Here is a 24522-nt window from a genome sequence, read left to right on the forward strand (position 1 = left end):
TTATAGTCAGTGATTTGTGTGTGCTTATTGGTCGATAAGCAATTTAAATATTTTATAAGTGCATGTTTTGTTTACTATAGTCACACAAAATTTTGTGTTGCTTTAGTAATAGCTGCTTAGGTGGACCAGGAAAGGAATCCATTAAATCCCAGCTGCCATGATTTAATTTTTTTGACCTATAATTTAGCAGAATGCACCAAATATAGCTTTGTTTTTAACCTGATAGTTGCTGTGTCTTGTTTTACTTATTTTTATATTATCTTAAATTATAAACTGGGAAAATAAAAGTACCACAGGTAAGATTTAATGTACTTGTTTTACTTTGTCACAAAACTATTCTAAAATGTGTTTGACTGGTATTTGCAGATATTTTTCCTAATACATTTCTCCAAATCTGTGTAGTCTGTACGAACATTTCTAATCTAACGCAAACACTGAAATTCAAATAAATATCTATTAATATATATAATTTTTAAAGAGAAACATTTCAATTCCGGTTTTAAAGCTTAATGTAACCTGCTTCTGGCTGCTGAAAAATGCCTAAATAACAGTAGGAGTTCTTCTTCCATGTCTATGTCTTGGGAAATGGAGTATCTTCTTGCTTTTGGTGCGTTGGGTTCTGCATGTTCCTTCGCTTTGCAATATTGAGACACAATATTTTAATAGGTTCATTCTCTTCTTTATCCTCATGCTGGTCAGCATAAATTACCCCAAGATGGGGGACTGTTATTTTTTTCCATTGATTTACAAACAGCTGGTAAAAGTTCTTCGGAAGCTGGCAACTCCGAGTCCAATAAAAAATATCTTTTTACTGGAAGACACTCATCCCACGATCTCCCCTCTCTCTCTTTCCACCTTAGATCAGCAGAGCATTCCTTGCCCGGATCCTCAGTCTCTACAGATTATGGCAGCTGGCAGATGGTTTCGGAGGGTGGTAGTGTTAATGACCACAGTATCCTGAGCTCCAGCACCTTCCTCCCCTTCAGCTTTCCAGACGAGCACCCAAACACTTGCTTGTAAGTGGGACTTAAACATTACACGCTCAGCAATCTATTTTTATGAGCATGCTGGTTGCTGTACTAATTTTTGGGTAGACCGCATTTCAGACATCTCTATAAATTACCAAAACTCTGCATTAATTATCCATTTTTCACAGACTGACACCTGCAAATGTGAATCATAGCTTATTCTATACAAATATTTAGTCACTGATTTGTCAGGGATCAAGTTATGTTCCAAATAATCTTAGGAACTACACAGCTATGTTATATTGAAGTATACCATTTAGTGGTCATCATATAGGATATTGCATCTGTATATCCTCCATGTTTGTAAGCACATTACATATTACCGATAATAAAAACATAACATTTCTCCAACATAGGTGTGTCCGGTCCACGGCGTCATCCTTACTTGTGGGATATTCTCTTCCCCAACAGGAAAAGGCAAAGAGCCCAGCAAAGCTGGTCACATGATCCCTCCTAGGCTCCGCCTTCCCCAGTCATTCTCTTTGCCGTTGTACAGGCAACATCTCCACGGAGATGGCTTAGAGTTTTTTAGTGTTTAACTGTAGTTTTTATTATTCAATCAAGAGTTTGTTATTTTAAAATAGTGCTGGTATGTACTATTTACTCTGAAACAGAAAAGAGATGAAGATTTCTGTTTGTAAGAGGAAAATGATTTTAGCAACCGTTACTAAAATCGATGGCTGTTTCCACACAGGACTGTTGAGAGGAATTAACTTCAGTTGGGGGAACAGTGAGCAGACTTTTGCTGCTTGAGGTATGACACATTCTAACAAGACGATGTAATGCTGGAAGCTGTCATTTTCCCTATGGGATCCGGTAAGCCATTTTTATTACAGAAAGAAAAAAAGGGCTTCACAAGGGCTTTTTAAGACTGTAGACATTTTCTGGGCTAAATCGATTTATATATAAACATATTTTATACTCCATAGCCTTGAGGAATTATTTTAATCTTGGGAATTATGTAAAATAACCGGCAGGCACTGTTTTGGACACCTTTCTCTCTAGGGGCTTTCCCTAATCATAGGCAGAGTCTCATTTTCGCGCCTCTATTGCGCACTTGTTTTTGAGAAGCATGACATGCAGATGCATGTGTGAGGAGCTCTGATACATAGAAAAGACTTTCTGAAGGCGTCATTTGGTATCGTATTCCCCTTTGGGCTTGGTTGGGTCTCAGCAAAGCAGATACCAGGGACTGTAAAGGGGTTAATTATAAAAACGGCTCCGGTTCCGTTATTTTAAGGGTAAAAGCTTCCAAATTGTGGTGTGCAATACTTTTAAGGCTTTAAGACACTGTGGTGAAATTTTGGTGAATTTTGAACAATTCCTTCATACTTTTTCGCAATTGCAGTAGTAAAGTGTGTTCAGTTTAAAATTTAAAGTGACAGTAACGGTTTATTTTAAAACGTTTTTTGTACTTTGTTATCAAGTTTTTGCCTGTTTAACATGTCTGAACTACCAGATAGACTGTGTTCTGAATGTGGGGAAGCCAAGGTTCCTTCTCATTTAAATAGATGTGATTTATGTGACACAAAATTTAGAGAAAATGATGCCCAAGATGATTCCTCAAGTGAGGGGAGTAAGCATGGTACTGCATCATCCCCTCCTTCGTCTACACCAGTCTTGCCCACACAGGAGGCCCCTAGTACATCTAGCGCGCCAATACTCCTTACTATGCAACTAACGGCTGTAATGGATAATTCTATCAAAAACATTTTAGCCAAAATGCCCACTTATCAGCGAAAGCGCGACTGCTCTGTTTTAGAAAATACTGAAGAGCATGAGGACGCTGATGATATTGGTTCTGAAGGGCCCCTACACCAGTCTGAGGGGGCCAGGGAGGTTTTGTCTGAGGGAGAAATTTCAGATTCAGGGAAAATTTCTCAACAAGCTGAACCTGATGTGATTACATTTAAATTTAAATTGGAACATCTCCGCGCTCTGCTTAAGTAGGTGTTATCTACTCTGGATGATTGTGAGAATTTGGTCATTCCAGAGAAACTATGTAAAATGGACAAGTTCCTAGAGGTCCCGGGGCCCCCCGAAGCTTTTCCTATACCCAAGCGGGTGGCGGACATTGTAAATAAAGAATGGGAAAGGCCCGGTATACCTTTCGTCCCTCCCCCCATATTTAAAAAATTGTTTCCTATGGTCGACCCCAGAAAGGACTTATGGCAGACAGTCCCCAAGGTCGAGGGGGCGGTTTCTACTCTAAACAAACGCACCACTATACCCATAGAAGATAGTTGTGCTTTCAAAGATCCTATGGATAAAAAATTAGAAGGTTTGCTTAAAAAGATGTTTGTTCAGCAAGGTTACCTTCTACAACCAATTTCATGCATTGTTCCTGTCACTACAGCAGCGTGTTTCTGGTTCGATGAGCTAGAAAAGGCGCTCAATAATAATTCTTCTTCTTATGAGGAGATTATGGACAGAATTCATGCTCTCAAATTGGCTAATTCTTTCACCCTAGACGCCACTTTGCAATTGGCTAGGTTAGCGGCGAAAAATTCTGGTTTTGCTATTGTGGCGCGCAGAGCGCTTTGGTTAAAATCTTGGTCAGCGGATGCGTCTTCCAAGAACAAATTGCTTAACATTCCTTTCAAGGGGAAAACGCTGTTTGGCCCTGACTTGAAAGAGATTATCTCTGATATCACTGGGGGCAAGGGCCACGCCCTTCCTCAGGATAGGTCTTTCAAGGCCAAAAATAAACCTAATTTTCGTCCCTTTCGCAGAAACGGACCAGCCCCAAGTGCTACGTCCTCTAAGCAAGAGGGTAATACTTCTCAAGCCAAGCCAGCCTGGAGACCAATGCAAGGCTGGAACAAAGGAAAGCAGGCCAAGAAACCTGCCACTGCTACCAAGACAGCATGAGATGTTGGCCCCCGATCCGGGCCCGGATCTGGTGGGGGGCAGATTCTCTCTCTTCGCTCAGGCTTGGGCAAGAGATGTTCTGGATCCTTGGGCACTAGAAATAGTCTCCCAAGGTTATCTTCTGGAATTCAAGGGGCTTCCCCCAAGGGGGAGGTTCCACAGGTCACAATTGTCTTCAGACCACATAAAAAAACAGGCATTCTTACATTGTGTAGAAGACCTGTTAAAAATGGGAGTGATTCATCCTGTTCCATTAGGAGAACAAGGGATGGGGTTCTACTCCAATCTGTTCGTAGTTCCCAAAAAAGAGGGAACATTCAGACCAATCTTAGATCTCAAGATCCTAAACAAGTTTCTCAAGGTTCCATCGTTCAAAATGGAAACCATTCGAACAATTCTTCCTTCCATCCAGGAAGGTCAATTCATGACCACGGTGGATTTAAAGGATGCGTATCTACATATTCCTATCCACAAGGAACATCATCGGTTCCTAAGGTTCGCATTCCTGGACAAGCATTACCAGTTTGTGGCACTTCCGTTCGGATTAGCCACTGCTCCAAGGATTTTCACAAAGGTACTAGGGTCCCTTCTAGCGGTGCTAAGACCAAGGGGCATTGCAGTAGTACCTTACTTGGACGACATTCTGATTCAAGCGTCGTCCCTTCCTCAAGCAAAGGCTCACACGGACATTGTCCTGGCCTTTCTCAGATCTCACGGGTGGAAAGTGAACGTAGAAAAAAGTTCTCTATCTCCGTCAACAAGGGTTCCCTTCTTGGGAACAATAATAGACTCCTTAGAAATGAGGATTTTTCTGACAGAGGCCAGAAAATCAAAACTTCTAAACTCTTGTCAAATACTTCATTCTGTTCCTCTTCCTTCCATAGCGCAGTGCATGGAAGTAATAGGTTTGATGGTAGCGGCAATGGACATAGTTCCTTTTGCGCGAATTCATCTAAGACCATTACAACCGTGCATGCTCAGTCAGTGGAATGGGGACTATACAGACTTGTCTCCGACGATACAAGTAGATCAGAGGACCAGAGATTCACTCCGTTGGTGGCTGTCCCTGGACAACCTGTCACAGGGGATGAGCTTCCGCAGACCAGAGTGGGTCATTGTCACGACCGACGCCAGTCTGGTGGGCTGGGGCGCGGTCTGGGGACCCCTGAAAGCTCAGGGTCTTTGGTCTCGGGAAGAATCTCTTCTCCCGATAAATATTCTGGAACTGAGAGCGATATTCAATGCTCTCAAGGCTTGGCCTCAGCTAGCAAAGGCCAAGTTCATACGGTTTCAATCAGACAACATGACGACTGTTGCGTACATCAACCATCAGGGGGGAACAAGGAGTTCCCTGGCGATGGAAGAAGTGACCAAAATCATTCAATGGGCGGAGACTCACTCCTGCCACTTGTCTGCAATCCACATCCCAGGAGTGGAAAATTGGGAAGCGGATTTTCTGAGTCGTCAGACATTTCATCCGGGGGAGTGGGAACTCCATCCGGAAATCTTTGCCCAAATTACTCAATTGTGGGGCATTCCAGACATGGATCTGATGGCCTCTCGTCAGAACTTCAAGGTTCCTTGCTACGGGTCCAGATCCAGGGATCCCAAGGCGACTCTAGTAGATGCACTAGTAGCACCTTGGACCTTCAAACTAGCTTATGTATTCCCGCCGTTTCCTCTCATCCCCAGGCTGGTAGCCAGGATCAATCAGGAGAGGGCATCGGTGATCTTGATAGCTCCTGCGTGGCCACGCAGGACTTGGTATGCAGACCTGGTGAATATGTCATCGGCTCCACCATGGAAGCTACCTTTGAGACGAGACCTTCTTGTTCAAGGTCCGTTCGAACATCCGAATCTGGTCTCACTCCAACTGACTGTTTGGAGATTGAACGCTTGATCTTATCAAAGCGAGGGTTCTCAGATTCTGTCATTGATACTCTTGTTCAGGCCAGAAAGCCTGTAACTAGAAAAATTTACCACAAAATATGGAAAAAATATATCTGTTGGTGTGAATCTAAAGGATTCCCTTGGGACAAGGTAAAAATTCCTAAGATTCTATCCTTTCTTCAAGAAGGTTTGGAGAAAGGATTATCTGCAAGTTCCTTGAAGGGACAGATTTCTGCCTTGTCTGTGTTACTTCACAAAAAGCTGGCAGCCGTGCCAGATGTTCAAGCCTTTGTTCAGGCTCTGGTTAGAATCAAGCCTGTTTACAAACCTTTGACTCCTCCTTGGAGTCTCAATTTAGTTCTTTCAGTTCTTCAGGGGGTTCCGTTTGAACCCTTACATTCCGTTGATATTAAGTTATTATCTTGGAAAGTTTTGTTTTTGGTTGCAATTTCTTCTGCTAGAAGAGTTTCAGAATTATCTGCTCTGCAGTGTTCTCCTCCTTATCTGGTGTTCCATGCAGATAAGGTGGTTTTACGTACTAAACCTGGTTTTCTTCCGAAAGTTGTTTCTAACAAAAACATTAACCAGGAGATAGTCGTGCCTTCTTTGTGTCCGAATCCAGTTTCAAAGAAGGAACGTTTGTTGCACAATTTGGATGTTGTTCGTGCTCTAAAATTCTATTTAGATGCTACAAAGGATTTTAGACAAACATCTTCCTTGTTTGTTGTTTATTCTGGTAAAAGGAGAGGTCAAAAAGCAACTTCTACCTCTCTCTCTTTTTGGATTAAAAGCATCATCAGATTGGCTTATGAGACTGCCGGACGGCAGCCTCCTGAAAGAATCACAGCTCATTCCACTAGGGCTGTGGCTTCCACATGGGCCTTCAAGAACGAGGCTTCTGTTGATCAGATATGTAAGGCAGCGACTTGGTCTTCACTGCACACTTTTACTAAATTTTACAAGTTTGATACTTTTGCTTCTTCTGAGGCTATTTTTGGGAGAAAGGTTTTGCAAGCCGTGGTGCCTTCCATCTAGGTGACCTGATTTGCTCCCTCCCTTCATCCGTGTCCTAAAGCTTTGGTATTGGTTCCCACAAGTAAGGATGACGCCGTGGACCGGACACACCTATGTTGGAGAAAACAGAATTTATGTTTACCTGATAAATTACTTTCTCCAACGGTGTGTCCGGTCCACGGCCCGCCCTGGTTTTTTAATCAGGTCTGATAATTTATTTTCTTTAACTACAGTCACCACGGTATCATATGGTTTCTCCTATGCAAATATTCCTCCTTTACGTCGGTCGAATGACTGGGGAAGGCGGAGCCTAGGAGGGATCATGTGACCAGCTTTGCTGGGCTCTTTGCCTTTTCCTGTTGGGGAAGAGAATTTCCCACAAGTAAGGATGACGCCGTGGACCGGACACACCGTTGGAGAAAGTAATTTATCAGGTAAACATAAATTCTGTTTTGCTTTATATATATATATATATATATATATATATATATATATATATATATATATATATATATATATATATATATATATTAGTAAAATGCAAGCAGCACAGCTTTCCTTTAAAAAAAACAAACAAAACTAAGATGCTCAAAAACAGTTTCTGGGTAGCTGGGGAAATTTGGTACAGTGGCTTCTAAAAATAAGCACCTAACATGAATGATTGTCAGCATTCTGTTTAGCAGAATCCCAGCGGAGCACTAGATTATTCTTGATTCTATATTTTACCTGGCATTTTGTGCTGCTAACTCTCTTCTGCTTAAGGAGATTTTTGTAAAAAAAAAATTGAGAAATCTGCATACATGAAAAATAAAACGTTGCTACGTGTTTCCATGTGTGTATCTTAAATCTCTTGTCTGCAATTGCTTTATAATAAAAATGTCTTATATTAAAGTTGTTCTGCTCTGATCCCCTCTGTAGCATTTAATTGTATATGGCATTAGTATTTGAAAAAATTACCCTTAATGCTTTTACTAATTGACATTCACCATCAGTGTTGGATGATTATTTTATGCATCACCTACAATTTCTGTAAAGTGATACTTCCTCCCAATACCTCTTAAATGCGTAAGCTACAACTTCATTACCTTTCAGGCAAATCTTTTCTTTCAGAAAACGGCATTTTTAATTTTTTAAGCAGTGGTGTATGTAGTTGTCCAATTTTTACTTTATTTTTTTCCATCTTAATGGGAGGAGAGTCCACTTCTTCATTCATTACTTGTGAAAATTAAGAACCTTGCCACCAGGAGGAGGCAAAGACACCCCAGCCAAAGCATTAAATACTTTCCCCACTCCCCTAATCCCCCAGTCATTCTTTGCCTTTTGTCACAGGAGGTTGGCAGAGACGTGTCGGAAGATTGGAGTAGTTTCTTATGGAGGGTAGTACTCTTCGAAATGGGACTGGAGTTTTAAGTAGTCCTGTAGCCTCTCAGTGAGAGCATGGGGGAAAGTTAGAGACTGGAGATGCAGGCAGAGTTCTCCTGCGAAACCATCCCGACTCATATTAACAGCTCCTTAAGCAATCGGCATTGACGAGTTTAGCTACCTGCTTTATTCCCTCAAGTCCATGTCAGGAGAGATGCTACTAACCTGTTACACTTGAAGGGCTGTGTTCCTGTTCCACAGCATGGATTCTGGTAAGATCGTTTCATTTTATACATATATGATAACGCAAAAAGACAGGGTCACAGTGTGTCTCCTTTTATCTGTATAGAATCATGGTTTAATATCCCTGGAAAGGGGATTATTGAAGGGGGGGGGGGGTTATGCATAATATTTTGTGTTTGATGCTATATCATGTGTGAGATGTGGCTTTAGCAATGTGTGAACAGTCGGGCGAAAGATCGGTGCGGCCTTCTTTTGGCGCATTTTTTCTTAGTGCAGGGGCGGTCCTGCATGCACTCCATGTGACCGGGTGTGTCCTCTTCCTCTTTCCTGATCGGCAGTTGCGGGAGACGTAACGGTTTCTCTGTGGTCCAGGTCTTAGGAGGTGGTGAGTGCCCCGGCCATTGGTGTATAAAGGTGCCATTTAATATCTCTAGTCCGTATTAAAGACATAAGCTATGGAGGACTCTGATATGTTAGCGGATACTCCCTCTTTAATTAAATCTAATACCTGTATTTATTGTGAAGAGGTACAGGTTGATCCACCTGCTCAACTGTGTTCCACATGCTTTGATAAGATTGCAATATCTAAAAAGAATAAGATATTTAGTACTACTGAGCCGTCCACCTCAGTGGTGCGTTCCCACCATTCATCTCCGATTACACATGTAGCTCCCCAAGGCCCTACTGATCCTCCTGCGGGAGGGACCTTGTGGCCGACAGCTTTCTCTGCCCAGTTGCAAGAAGCGGTTTCTTTCATGCCCTTCCACGCCCTGCGAAGTGCAATCGAAGGGAAAGACATAGCCTTCTGTCCCAGGGGTCATCTACCCCGTTGGATGTCTCTCAGTCTGAGAAATTATCCGATGATGACACCTCTGACTCGTTGGAGGGTGCCCTTTCTGGGTCGGAATCGTTGTCTTGAAACCTCCGACTACTGAGGAGCCAGATTTTAAGTTTAAAATGTAGCATTTGCGCTTTTTCTGAAAGAAGTGTTTGCTACGTTGGAGGTCCCGGAACCAAAACTCCCGGAAGAACCTTCGATCCCTAAACTAGACTGGGTTTACGAGGACAGGGTGGTGCCTCAGACCTTCCCAGTGCCCGTGAAAATGGATACTATTATTAAGAGTGAGTGGGAGAAACTGGGCTCGTCCTTTTCTCCTTCAACTTTTTTTAAGAAGTTGTTCCCCATTCCGGACTCTCAGCTTGAGCTATGGGGGGCCATTCCTAAGTTGGATGGAGCTATCTCCACGCTCGCTAAGCGTACAACTATTCCCCTCAAGGATAGTTCGTCGTTCAAGGAGCCCATGGATAAAAAAGTAGAGCCCATTTTGAGAACGATGTTTCAACTTACGCGGTGGGTTTTCCAACCTGCAGCTGCAATTGTTGCAGTGGCGGAAGTGGCTACCTACTGGTGTGACGCACTGTCCGCTATGGTCGAGGCGGAGACTCCCCTCAAGGAGATACAGGAAAAGATTAAGGCCTTAAGGGTAGCTAATTCTTTTATCTGTGATGCAAATATGCAGCTCATTTGCCTGAATGCCAAGACATCAGTTTTATTTGTTCTAGCCCATAGGGCGCTGTGGTTAAAGTCGGGATAAGATGAATAAGCCTAAGGGCTCTACTTTTCATCCCTTTCATTCGGACAAGTCTCAGCGCGAGCAGCCTGCTGCGAAGGCTGAACAGTCCAAAGGGCCTTGAAAGACAGCTCAATCTTGGAACATGTCCAAGCAGAGCAAGAAGTCTGCAGAGACAAAGTCGGCAAGAAGGGGTGGCCCCTGATCTGTCTCTGGATCGCGTATGGGGCAGACTATCTCTGTTAGCAGAGGCTTGGATAAGAGACCTACAGGATCCTTGGGTTCTGGAGGTTATCACCCAGGGTTACAGGATAGGGTTCAAGACTCATCCACCCAGGTGCAGATTCCTCCTATCAAACCTATCCTCAAGACTAGAGAAGAGAGAGGCATTTCTACAGCGCGTGAGGGATCTCTCATCTCTCCGTGTAATCATTCCAGTACCTCTAGCACAAAGGGGTCTAGGGTACTTTTCAAACCTTTTTGTGGTTCCAAAGAAAGAGGGAACGTTCTGCCCAATTCTGGACCTAAAGTGTCTCAACAAGTTCCTGTCAATCCCATCGTTCAAAATGGAGACGATCAGCTCAATCCTGCCCCTATTTCAAGAGGGGCTATTTATGACGACAATAGACTTGAAGAATGCTTACTTTCACGTGCCAATCCACAAGGACCACGTCCGGTTCCTAAGATTTGCTTTTCTGGACCAACATTTCCAGTTTGTGGCCCTGCCGTTTGGTCTGGCGACTGCCCCAAGAGTCTTTACGAAGGTTCTGGGAGCACTGGTCGCGGTAGCGGGGGCCAGAGGTATTGCGGTGGCTCCTTACGTGGTTGATATTCTGTTCCAGGCTCCGTCCTGCAGTCTTGTGGAGGACCACTCGAGGGCTCGTCTTCTCCTTTGATCCCATGGATGGAAGATAAATGAGGGGAAGAGTTCTCTGGTTCCCAGCAACAGGGTGTAGTTCCTGGGTACGATAATAGATTCTATATCCATGAAGATATTTTTAACAGACCAGAGACGTGCCAAGATTGTGTCCAGCTGTCTTGCCCTTCAGTCCTCTTCAAGGCCATCTGTGGCCAGGTGTATGGAGGTGATTGGGCTCATGGTATCCAGCATAGATGTCATTCCATGTGCCAGGTTCCATCTTAGACATCTTCCGTTATGCATGTTGAGACAATGGAATGGCGATCACTCAGATCTATCCCAACAGATATCTCTATACAACCGAGTGAGGGAATCCTTCTCTTGGTGGATCCGTCCAGGACAGCTGTCCCAGGTGACAACCTTCTTGAGACCATCCTGGGAGATTGTGACTACGGATGCAAGTTTATCAGGATGGTTGAGCAGTTTGGGGTGCCAGAAGGGCACAGGGCAGGTGGACTCGAGAGGAGTCAACTCTACCAAAAAATATTCTGGAACTTCGAGCGATTTTCAACGCTCTAATGGGCTTGCCCCCCCCCCCTGGGGTCGTCCCGATTAATCAGATTCCAGTCGGACAACATTACCTCTGTGGCCTACATAAACCATCAGGGGGGAACGAGAAGCTCCTTTGCCATGAGGGAACTTTCTCGGATTCTGGAATGGGCAGAGACCCACAACTGTTCGCTCTCAGCGATTCACATTATGGGTGTGGACAACTGGGAAGCGGATTTTCTCAGCAGACAATCGTTTCATCCGGGGGAATGATCTCTCCATCCCAAAGTGTTTACAGAGATCTTTAACAGATGGGGGACGCCGGAGATAGACCTCATGGTGTCTAGACTCAACTCCAAGCTACCCAGATACAGTCGCGGTCCAGGGATCCCCAGGCGGAGCTGATAGATGCCTTGGTGGTCCCTTGGGAGTTCAACGTAATTTACATATTTCCCCCGTTGCCACTTCTCCCTTGAGTGGTGGCCCGCATCAAACAGGAGCAATCTTCAACCATTCTGATTGCTCCGTGGTGGCCACGGAGGACGGGGTTTGCGGATCTGTTGGGGATGTCGTCATCTCCTCCATGGAGGTTACCCTGTCGCAGAGATCTGCTGTCCCTTTCTCCACCAAAATCTCGATTCTCTGAGGCTCACTACGTGGAGATTGAACACCGTCTTGGCCAAGAGAGGTTTTTCGGAGAGAGTGATTAATACTCTCATTCAGACCAGGAAACCGGTCATTCATCGCATTTATCATAAGGTGTGGAGGACCTGTCTATCCTGGTGTGAGGAACATGGATATTCCTGGCATAAGATTAGGATATCCAGGATTCAAGATGGTCCGGATAAGGGCCTTGCCGCTAGTTCCTTACAGAGGCAGATTTCTGCCTTATCGGTTCTGTTACACAAGAAGCTAGCGAAGCTTCCTGATATTCAGTCCTTTGTTCAGGCTCTGTCCAGAATCAGACCGATTTTTAGACCTTCAGCTCCCCTTTGGAGCTTGAACTTGGTTCTGAAGGTTTTGCAGACGGCTCCGTTTGAGCCTATGCATGCTCTTGACATTAAGATTCTTTCCTGGAAGGTTCTGTTTCTTCTGGCTATTGCATTGGCTTGCAGAGTCTCTGAGCTAGCGGCCTTGCAACCCCCCTTACCTGTTTTTTCACGCCGATAAGGCTGTGCTTCACACTGGTTTGATATTTCTTCCCAAGGTGGTGTCAGATCGTAATATTAATCAGGAGATAGTAGTTCCTTCCTTGTGTCCTAACCTTTCTTCGTCTAAGGAAAGGTTACTTAATAACTTGGATGGGGTTCGAGCTTTGAAGTATTATCTTCAGGCCACAAAGGATTTTAGACAGACTTCGTCCTTATTTGTGGTGTATTCTGGGAAGCATAGGGGGCATAAGGCCTTTTCCCCTTCTCTGTCTTTTTAGCTGAGGAGCATTATCAGTTTGGCCTATGAGACAGAGGGACATAAGCCTCCTCAGAGGGTTATGACTCACTCAACTAGGTCACTAGCTGTGGCCTCTTCTTGGGCCTTTAAGAACGAGGCCTCTGTGGAGCAGAATTATAAGGTGGCTACTTGGTCCTCCTTACATACTTTTGCAAAATTTTACAAGTTTGATGTTTTTGCTTCGGCAGAAGCTGTTTTTGAGAGAGAGGTTCTGCATGCTGTGGTGCCCTCAGTATAGGGTTTTCCTCCTTTTAGCCTCCTGTTTTTGTTCATTCAGTCTTTTCTAGAGCTTGGGTATTTGTTCCCACAAGTAATGAATGCAGCAGTGGACTCTCCTCCCATTAAGATGGAAAACATAAATTATGCTTACCTGAGCCACTGCTCCCGGCCTTTTGCTCTGGTGGGCGGACCTAAATGTAATAATATTCTTCTGGCACCATTTATACCCTGATATTTCTCCTACTGTTCCTTTGGCAGAATGACTGGGGGATGAGGGGAGTTGGGAGGGTATTTAAGCCTTTGGCTGGGGTGTCTTTGCCTCCTCCTGGTGGCCAGGTTCTTAATTCCCACAAGTAATGAATGAAGCAGTGGACTCTCCTCCCACAGATGGCAATGAAATTATCAGGTAAGCATAATTATTTTTTTCATTTATCCTTTTTGTTATAGATATTTTACTAGTTGTAATAAAGGCTGAACTATATACTGTAATAGAGAAATGGAATACCTTTTTTTTCTAGATAAATTTCTTAAAGGAATAGTCTAGTCAAAATTAAACTTTCATGATTCAGATTGAGGATGCAATTTTAATAAACTTTCTAATTTACTCCTATTATGAATGTTTCTTTGTTCTCTTGGTATCTTTATTTGAAAAAGCAAGAATGTAAGCATAGGAGACGGCCCATTTTTGGCTCAGCACCTGGATAGCACTTTTTGATTTGTTTCTAAATGTAGCCACCAATCAGCAAGCACTTCCCAGGGGCTGAACCAAAAATGGGCTGGCTCCAAAGCTTACATTCAAATAAAGATACGAAGAGAACGAAGAAAAAATGATAACAGAAGTAAATTAGAACGTTGCTTAATATTGCATGCTCTATCTGAATCAGGAAATTTTAATTTTGACTAGACTATTCCTTTAAAATTTAAATGTGAGAAGAGGTTGCTATTGGGAAAGTGGCTTTTAAAACAAACATAAAACCAAACTTTTTAGATTTAAAGAGACATTGATTTTTTTTTTTTTGCAACTTAAAAGAACATTTAAAAAAAAAAACAGGTTTTTAATTGGATGTACTTGTTAGACTAAAACGTTTTGTCTTCTATCTTGTAAAGGTGTGTCCACTAATATAGCTATTGTAGTTGACTATTTCAGCCACTGAACAATCTGGAAGGGATACATTTAAACAACTTTAACATGCAAAAAGATAATATATTAATATTTCATTTAATTGCAGCTATTTTATGCAAACATTTAGAATTTGAGGGGAGGGCTATAGTATCCCTTTGAATATTTATACCTCTTTGGACACAAAGTGGCATTTATAATTTCTTTGGCAGGAGGCACATACAGCATAGATAATTTATTCAGATTTCTCTATCTGTACAGAAGACACTGATTCACTGGTCAATGATACGGATAGTCTGTTTCTGCCATTTCAAAGTATTTTTTTTGTTTGTTTTATTTTTGTTCAGACCTGTAGTGATTATTATTATCATTATAATACTTTATTTATAAAGCGTAAACATATTCCACAGCGCTGTCCTTGGGATGATTCATACCCTAAATAATTGGCTTGAAAGTGAATAAAAAGTTGTTTTTTTATTTGTTATTTAACATTCATTATTTGACTTGTTGCAGCCTTTTATTTCAGGATGTTCCTCCGTTATAACATTTGTAATCATTATTGTGAATGGATATACTTTTGTATCTGGGTTTTTTGCAGTTCCCAAATACAGTGCTCAAGTTAACCCTAAGGGACAGACTAGTAAAAGTCAAGATGAATCGTTTGTGATCCGGATAGATCATGCAGTTTTAAAATACTTTTCCTTCCTAAGATAGGGAGAGTCCACGGCTTCATTCCTTACTGTTGGGAAATACAACACCTGGCCACCAGGAGGAGTCAAATTCACCCCAGCCAAAGGCTTAAATATCCCTCCCACTTCCTCATTACCCCAGTTTTTCTTTGGCTTTCCTCATGTTAGGAGGTGGCAGAGAAGTGTCAGAAGATTCGGAGAGTCCTGAAAAATGGTATCTGCCCTTCAAGATGGGACTGGAGTTTTAAGTAGTCATGTCAACCTCTCAGTGAGAGTATTGATAAAAGTTAGAGTCTGGACATGCAGGGAAAGTTTTTCTGCGAAACCATCCAGACTACTGCTAACAGCTCCTAAATAATCAGTGTTGACGAGTTTCACTGCCTGCTTTCTCTCACTCAAGTCCATGACAGGAGCACTGTTATAAGACTGTCACACTTGAGAGGCTGTGTTCTGTTCCACAGCATGTATCCTGGAGGTAAGATTGTTTAAATTTTTACACATAAAACGCTATAACAGGGTCACTGTGTGGCTCCTTTATACCTTGATAGGATCCAGGGTTAATATCCTCTGAAGGGGGTTTATTGAACTGTTGGGGTTAATTAATCAGTGTATTAATTATTTACATGCTGCTTTGTGTGACGTTTTCCTGGGCTGATAGACTGTGTGTTTTTGGCTGGAACAAACAGGTTTCACTTTCAAGTTTCATTTCCTTTTTGAAAGTGTTGCACAGCTCCTATTACTTGCTGTACTTGTAATAACAAGGGAAGTACTGTCTTGCACTCCATGTGACCGGGTGTGGTCTATGTTCATTTCCACCATTCCGGCTGAGACTTGAACCTGAGGAGAGCGTTTCCTCTGTTAACTGTCTGGGTCTAGGAGGTGGTGAGTGCCCCAGCCATTGGGAGTATAAAGGTGCAGTTTTCTATAATAAAACACATTTTTATTTGTGTCCTTTTGTGGGTATAACCTGAGCTATGAAGGACTCTGACATGTTAGAAGGTACTCCTTCTGTACTAAATCATAGCTGTTTATATTGTGAGGAGGTCATGGTTTTCCCTCCCACTCAATTATGTTCCACATGCCTTAACACCGTTATAAAGTCTAAGAAGGGAGGCAAGCCTGCTAATGCTCTTAGTCCCTCTGAGCCATCTACCTCTCAGGACTCTGCGTCCCGTGAGATTACTACCCTTGCTACATTATCCACTCCACATGCAGTTCCCCGTAGCACATCTAATCCTCCATCCGGAGGGGGCCTTCTTCCTGTGGACTTTGCCGCACAGTTACAAACGACGGTGTCTGCGGCCCTCAGTGCATTACCTCGCTCTAACAAATGCAAGAGAAAGTTCAACATAGCTCTCCTGACCCGGAGTCATCTAAATATTTTTCGGATTTAGCTATACAGTTGTCCAGTTATCCAATGAAGAGTTAACCTCTGAAACTTCAGAGGGTGAACTTTCTGGGTCGGAGTCCTTAGCGTCTAAGCCTCCTGCTGCGGAAGAACCGTCCTTTAGATTTAACATTGAGCACTGTTTTTTATTAAAGAAGGTTCTGTCTTCGTTAGAGGTTCCAGAGGTTGCGCTGCCCGAAGAACCTATGATACCTATATAAGACAGAGTTTACAAAGACGGGAAAGTTCCTTTGACTTTTCCTGTGCTGGTTAAGATGGCGAACATTATTCAGAACGAATGGGAAATAATTGGTTCTTCCTTTTCCCCCTCGCCTACTTTTAAAAAGTTGTTCCCTGTCCCTGACTCTCAACTGGATTTGTGGGGTTCCATTCCTAAGGTGGATTGTGCTATCTCTACGCTTGCTAAAATTACTACTATACCTCTTGAGGATAGTTCTTTGTTCAGAGAGCCGATGAATAAGAAAATGGAAACCTTCCTGAGAAAGTTGTTTCAACATACAGGATTTTTGTTACAACCGGCGGCTGCAGTTTCCGCGGTTGCCTGAGCGGCTACCTACTGGTGTGACTCTTTGTCTGAACTCATTGAGTGAACTTTTCGCCCAATTCTGGACCCAAAGTGCTTAAACAAATTTCTCAGTGTCCCTTCCTTCAAGATGGAGATAAGGTCCATCCTTCCTTTTAATTCAGGAAGGCCAGTTTATGACCACTATAGATCTGAAGGACGCTTACCTTCATGTTCCAATCCACAGGGAACACCTTTCGTCCTTTTGTCTTGCGGAAGAATTCTTGGAGTCCCTTCTCAGTCTTCGTCGATCACATGGATGGAAGATACATTTCTTGGTACTATAATAGACTCCATATCCATGAGGATATTTCTAACAGACCAGAGATGTTGCAAGCTAACTTTGGCATGTCTTGCCCTCTAGACCTCCTTGAGTCAGTCGGGTTTCTCCATCCCAAGGTGTTTGCAGCGATATGCAGCAAGTGGGGGACGCCAGAGATAGATCTCATTGCGTTCTGTCTCAATACCAAGCTCCCCAGGTATGGGTCAAGGTCGAGGGATACCCAAGCGGATCTAATAGATGCACTAGCAGTGCCCTGGAGGTACAAACTAATATATATTTTTCCTCCATTACCTCTTCTTCCTCGAGTGGTGGCCCGCATCAAGCAGGAACGGGTATCAGTAATCTTGGTTGCTCCATCGTGGCCGGGAAGGACGTGGTTTATGGATCTAGTGGGGATGTCCTCATCTCCTCCGTGAAAGTTACCTTGTCGCAGACTTGCTGATACAAGGTCCAATTGTTCATCAAATTCTATATTGTCTGAGGCTGAACGCTTAGTCTTAGCCAAGAGAGGTTTCTCTGAGAGTGTCATTGATACTCTTATTCAAGCTCTTAACCAGTTACTCACAAGGTGTGGAGGACCTACTTATTCTGGTGTGAAGAGCGTGGTTTTTCCTGGCACAGAGTTAAGGTTGCCAGGATCTTATCTTTTCTCCAGGATGGGCTGGAGAAGGGCCTTTCTGCTAGTTCCCTGAGGGGACAGATTTCGGCCCTCTCGGTTTTATTGCACAAGAGACTGGCTGAGCTTCCAGACGTGCAGTCCTTTGTTAAGGCTCTGATTTGGATCAGACCGGTGTTTAGATCTGGGGCTCCTCCTTGGAGCCTAAATCTTTTTCTTTGGGTTTTGCAACATGTTCCGTTTGAGCCTCTGCATTCCGTTGACATTAAATTGTTATCTTGGAAGGTTCTCTTTTTATTAGCTATTACCTCTGTGCGCAGAGTTTCTGAGATCTTTGCTTTGCAATGTGAGCCCCCTTATCTGATTTTTTCATGCAGATAAGGCAGTTTTATGTACTAAATTAAGTTTTCTCCCTAAGGTTGTGTCAGATCAGGATATTTTGGTTCCTTCCTTGTGTCCTAATCCTCCATCGAAGGAACGCTTACTTCACAATTTGGATGTGGTTTGCACCTTGAAGTTCTATCTTCAGGCTATTAAGGAGTTTAGACAATCTTCCTCTTTGTTTGTTGTCTATTTGGGGAAGCGTAACAGGCAGAAGGCTACTTTGACTTCCCTATCTTTTTGGTTAAGGAGTGTCATCCACTTAGCTTACTAGACAGCGGGAGAGGATAACGGCTCATTCCACTAGAGCAGTGGCTTCCTCTTGGGTTTTTAAGAACGAGGCCTCTATGGATCAGATTTGTAAGGCAGTTACCTGGTCCTCCTTACATACTTTTTCAAAATTTTACAAGTTTGATGTTTTTTCTTCGGCTGAAGCAGCTTTCGGGAGAAAAGTTTTGCTGGCCATGGTGCCCTCAGAATTGTGTCCGCCTATTCCTTTTTGTTCCCTCCTGTTATTCATTCAGTGTCCTCTGGAACTTGTATATAGTTTTCCCAACAGTAAGGAATGAAGCCGGGGACTCTCCCTATCTTAGGAAGGAAAACATAATTTATGCTTACCAGATAAATTCCTTTCCTTCTAGATAGGGAGAGTCCACAGCCCCCATCCGTTTTTTCTTGTCTATGGGCGGTTCCCTATTATTTATTTTATGTTTCTCCTACTTTTCCTTGTTTCCTCTGCAGAATGACTGGAGTAATGAGGAAGTGGGAGGGATATTTAAGCCTTTGGCTGGGGTGTCTTTGCCTCCTCCTGGTGGCCAGGTGTTGTATGTCCCAACAGTAAGGAATGAAGCCGGCCGTGGACTCTCCCTATCCGGAAGGAAAGGAAATTATGTTTTGTTCCATTTACTTATCACATTGACTTTGTTCTCCTGGTATCCTTTATTGAACAAACATTGCTAGGTAGACTCAAGTACAGCAATGCAATAGCCAAAATAAAGTTTTTTGCATAACCTCCATGAAGATTAAAGAGTTGAGTAATATAAGAAATGCCTATTTGTCAGCATACCACTTATCTAAGTCAAAAATAAATGTGTTTGGTTCAGATAGAACATGTCATTTTAAGAGGTTTTTCCATTTACTTCTATTTATTAAATTTACATCGCTGCTATGAAGGTGACTTTTAATTATTTGCAGGGGTTAAAGATTTAGTTAAATGAGAACAGTACTGTAATAATGAAATGCTCAAACACGGAGCATTTTCTTGTATTAGAGATAGCTTTGGATAAAGCTGATGAGATCCATTGCTCTGCAATTAAACATTATTTCTGTAGGTTCCCGTCTGACCGCTAACAACTAGACATGTCACACTTTTAAAGGGACAGTACAGTCAGTTAAATTTACTTGATTCAGACAGAGCATGCCGTTTTAAGCAACTTTCTATAGTGTGTCTATTAACTAATTTGCTTAGTTCTCTTGGTATAATTTGTTGAAAAGCATATCTTTATAGTCCTAGGAGCAGCAATGCACTACTGGGAGATAGCTGCTGTTTGATGGCGTCACATGTGCCTCTTGTCAGTGGCTCACCCAAGGTCTTAAGCTAGCTCCCAGTAGTGCATTGCTGCTCCTTCAACAAAAGATGACAAGAAAATGAAGCACATTTTGTGACTAATGCATAATGAGCCTTAAACAAAGAAGAAAGAATAAAAAAAATAAAGCTGTGGGCTTATATTAAAATGGATATTTAAAGTCCTGAAACAGCATTGCAGATAATGAAAATATTTGACCTTGATGGTAATTTGTAGGCATGGACAAAAATTTGATCTGTGGATTTTGAAAGTTGTGTGTTGCACCTTAACAATAATAAATCTGTGGCCATATCTGGCATTTGTTTACCAATAACACATTTTTGACCATGCCTAATGATTTAAGGGTAATTATGTGACTGCACCATCTGCTCTTAAAGGGATAGGAATGTCCAAATTAAACTTTCACGATTCAGATAGAGCATGACATTTTAAGACTCTTTTAAATTCACTTCTATTTTGAAATGTGCTTTGTTCTTTGGTATCCCTTGTTGAAAAAGAATATGCACATATCCTACACTAGTGGGAGCTAGCTGCTGATTGGTGCCTGCACACATTTGTCTCTTGTGATTGGCTAACAAGATGTGTTCAGCTGGCTGCCAGTAGTGCAATGTTGTTCCTTCAGCAAAGGATAACAAGAGAATGACGCAAGTTTGATAATATAAGTAAATTGGAAAGTTGTTTAAAATTGTATGTTCTATACAAATTATAAAAGAAGAACATTTTAGTGTTTCCTGTCCCTTTAATCTAGTCAAGGACATTTTGTATAAGCCTACATTCCTTCTAGCCTGAAGCTTTTAAACTCCTGGAACCTTTTTAACTTGGTACAGAAGTTCTTTGTTATCATGAACACCAACAGAGAACTAGCAAATCTTGGAATATCAGAAGTTTGAAGCTTGTTTTCTATAAAGGAATCATAAAGGTATAAATGAGTCTATTAAAGGGACACTGAACCCAATTTTTTTTCTTTCGTGATTCAGATAGAGCATGGAATTTTAAGCAACTTTCTAATTTACTCCTATTATCAAATTTTCTTCATTCTCTTGGTATCTTTATTTAAAATGCAAGAATGTAAGTTTAGATGCCGGCCCATTTTTGGTGAACAACCTGGGTTGTCCTTGCTGATTGGTGGATAAATTCATCCACCAATAAAAAAGTGCTGTCCAGAGTGCTGAACAAAAAAAGCTTAGATGTCTTATTTTTCAAATAAAGATAGCAAGAGAACGAAGAAAAAATTATAATAGGAGTAAATTAGAAAGTTGCTTAAAATTGCATGTTCTATCTGAATCACAAAAGAAAAAATGTGGGTTCAGTGTCCCTTTAAATGGTTTTAAGTCAACATGCTGAGGCCTTTACAATGGATATGGAAGTATCTATCTATCTCTATTGTTGTAGTTGTATGAACAGTGATATTAATCCCTACTTTCTTTTTCAGGATGCCAGCCCAGACAGAACGAGAGTCCCGTTTAGAGGCCGTGCGCTCTATCTTTCTAGCTGCCTACAGCGCTATTGGCCTGAAGTCTGTGTCCCCAAGTCCCTCAGGAGCTATCAGTGGCCTTTTAGAACAGTTTGCACGAGGAGTAGGACTCAGAGGAACAAGTAATATTGTGTGACTGAATACCATGAAGTAAAGACACAGGAATATAGAAGCCATCTGCCACAAGGCCATACTTTTGGAATCCTATACAGTGGAAACCATGAGCAGCTGCCTCTGAGGTTTCGAGTTTCTAAAAAAATTGCTGCAGGTCTCTGAAATAGTTTGGACTATGGCAATTCACAATGGTGCTCACAATTCAGAAAGGAAATGTGTTTCAATCTGTAGCTTTTCGAAATATAGATATGATTTTTGTTTTGCTTCAGGATCGTTCCTCGTCTGCAGCAGGAAGCAGCAGTCTATGACTGAATTATTTTATATCTGAAAAGCTAGGATGGAAACGTTTCATAAAGACACGGTTTACTGTAAGAGTATCTAATGTGTGTGCTTTACTGTTTTATGGGAATATCAACGTTGGAATTATTGAGTGGTGCCAATATAATTCTGTGGCAATCTACATTTGTAATGTTAAAGGGATGCTAAACCCACAATTTTCCTTTCATGATTTAGATAGAGCATGTAATTTTAAGCAACTTTCTAATTTACTACATATTTTCTACGTTCTCTTGCTATCTTTATTTGAAAAGCAGAAATGTTAAGCTTAGGAGCCAGTCCATTTTAGGTCCAGCACTATGGGTTAAGCTTGCTTATTGGTGGGTAAATGTAGCCACCAATCAGCAAGCGCTACCCAGCTGCTGGACCAAAAATGGGCCGGCTCCTAAGCTTACATTCCTGCTTTTCAAATAAAGATACCAAGGGAACGAAGACAAATTAGAAAGTTGCTTAACATTGCATGCTCTATCTGAATCATGAAAGAAATAAAGTTTGGGTTTCAGTTTTCTAGTTGCAAGACTGAAGTTTAACCTGTTGAGTGCTGGAGGGGACCCATTATAAAGCCTATAAATGCAACCCGTAACTAGAGATTTAACCTACAGCATGAAGATGGCAACATTACAAACAAGAAGTAAATGCTTTTTTGGCACTACAGCATTTACACACCTTGCCCCAGACACTTTATAACAGGCAACAAATCTATTGCTTATTTCTGTGGGTAGAATGTTAACAGAACCATTGTGAATTAAAAGGGAATGTTGTATGGGCCAGGAGTGATTTACCTTTCTGTAGGATTCCTTCACCCTCTCTCCTCGTCAACTGTCTACCTTGAGATTTACAGCACAACCATTAATGTAGAACTAACATGATTTTAAGTATTTCCAGCCTTAAACCTAATGCGTTGATTGGCTCAGACATGTTAATTAAAGGGCAATTCTAGTAAAAATGCTTTAATTCATTTGAGCATGTCATTCTAGCAATGCTGCAAGTCTACGTCTAAAGTATGGCTCAGGAGTGGCAGAGAACTGCTGGTCTCATACAGAAACTATTAGTGACCCATTCAGAAGTAGCCTTGGCACTACCTAGCTTCACAATTGCTACTGCTGATTGGCTCACTGTGCGTGTCAGCTCGTGACTAGCAGTTTTCTCAGGCTCCTTATAAGTACTTTGTGTGTTTAAACTATTTTCAGGGGTTAAACACATAGACTTGCAGTGTTGCTAGTGCTTAAATGAGATGCTGTAACGAATTAGAGCATTTTATTTGTTTCACTAGAATGGCTCTTTAACCTCCCTGCTCAAACATAAATGTGGTTCAAATCTGGTGTGTGACCTGACAACTGGATTTGTCTTACCCTTTATGTAGAAAAATGAAGTGACTATCTCCTGTGCTGTTTTTTGCATATTATTTAAAATATTTGGGGGAAAGTTTTACCAACACTAATTACAGATGCTCAGTATTATTTTGTAGTGCAGCATAGTTCTTTTTTTATTATTTTGATTTAGAATAAAGCTGGTTACTTGATATTGTGTATACAGGACAGAGGCGAATTCAGATCAAACAAAAAAAAAGCATTGTTTTAAGGGGACATTAAGCACTTTGAAATATTAATATAAAGTCTTTAATTTTATGTAGTAAAACAATTTTGCAGTATACTTTCATTGTTTATTTTGTATCTTTTCCCTGTAATTTAAGTCTGAATATTGTGGGGTTCCCAAATTCCTGTTAATAGTGGGAGTGCAGACACCGCTGCATTCCACACAGTCATTGGTTGCTCACTCTAGTAAGCCATTTATAACTGTCTCTAATTGGCCTTAGCAGAAAAGGAAACTTAAGTTACAATATGGCAGTACCCACTACTTTATAGACATTAGAATGTTACCCTTATTTTTTTCAATATTTAAAAAAACTAATAGCATTTTAAAGATTACATTCAGATATTATTCTCAGGCTAATATTTACTCTGAATACATCATTCAATCGATTATTTATTTAGTGTTTAATGTCCCTTTTTAAAAGGAAATTTTAAGAAAAGGGAATCTACACTGGATGATGATTGTACCCAAAGCATTGAATGGCAAGAGTCTGACTTTTTACTGTTATTCAAATGCCAAAGATGTACTTGAAATTGCAGCTGGAGGTCTGCTCTACAATACGGTGGATTTTGCAATTTTCATAAAATGATCTGGATATTTAGATGCGTTTTCAGCAGCACCATCTATAAAATCACTGCATTAATAAGTAAGGCTATTAAAGGGACACTGAACCCAAATATTTTCTTTTGTGATTCAGATAGAGCATGAAATTTTAAGCAACTTTCTAATTTACTCCTATTATCAAATTTTCTTAATTCTCTTGGTATCTTTATTTGAAATGCAAGAATGTAAGTTTAGATGCCGGCCCATTTTTGGTGAACAGCCTGGGTTGTTCTTGCTGATTGGTGGATAAATTCATCCACCAATAAAGTGCTGTCCAGAGTTCTGAACTAATAAAAAAGCGTATATGCCTTCTTTTTTAAATAAAGATAGCAAGAGAACGAAGAAAATGTTATAATAGGAGTAAATTAGAAAGTTGCTTAAAATGGCACGCTCTATCTGAAAAACGAAAGAAAAAATTTGGGTTCAGTGTCCCTTTAAAGGGCCACTAAACCCAAAATCTTTCTTTCATGATTCAGATAGAGAATAGAAATTTAAACAACATTACAATTTACTTCCATAATTTATTTTGCTTCATTTTTTAAATATCCTTATTTGTAGAAAAAGCAATGTACATGGTGAGCCAATCACATGATGCTTCTATGTGCAGCAACCAATCAGCAGCTAGTGAGCATATCTAGATATGCTTTTCATCAAAGAATATCAAGAGAATAAAACAAATTAGATAACAGAAATACATTAGAA

At 41.4% G+C, this 24522-nt stretch overlaps 1 protein-coding gene across 1 annotated transcript in view; it reads left to right on the forward strand.

Annotated features, from left to right (window-relative positions):
• MTMR14 (myotubularin related protein 14) overlaps nt 1–23277 on the forward strand; it is a 402308-nt gene extending 379031 nt beyond the window's left edge. The window contains exons 13-14 of the mRNA XM_053689383.1: nt 861–1016; nt 21133–23277. Coding sequence (XP_053545358.1) covers nt 861–1016; nt 21133–21310 — 334 coding nt within the window. The 3' untranslated portion in view covers nt 21311–23277. The remainder of the gene's footprint in view (nt 1–860; nt 1017–21132) is intronic.
• The last annotated feature ends 1245 nt before the right edge of the window (nt 23278–24522 follow it).

This window comes from Bombina bombina, chromosome 7 (genome assembly GCF_027579735.1).
Source record: "Bombina bombina isolate aBomBom1 chromosome 7, aBomBom1.pri, whole genome shotgun sequence".
In the NCBI taxonomy this organism is placed as follows: Eukaryota; Metazoa; Chordata; class Amphibia; order Anura; family Bombinatoridae; genus Bombina; species Bombina bombina.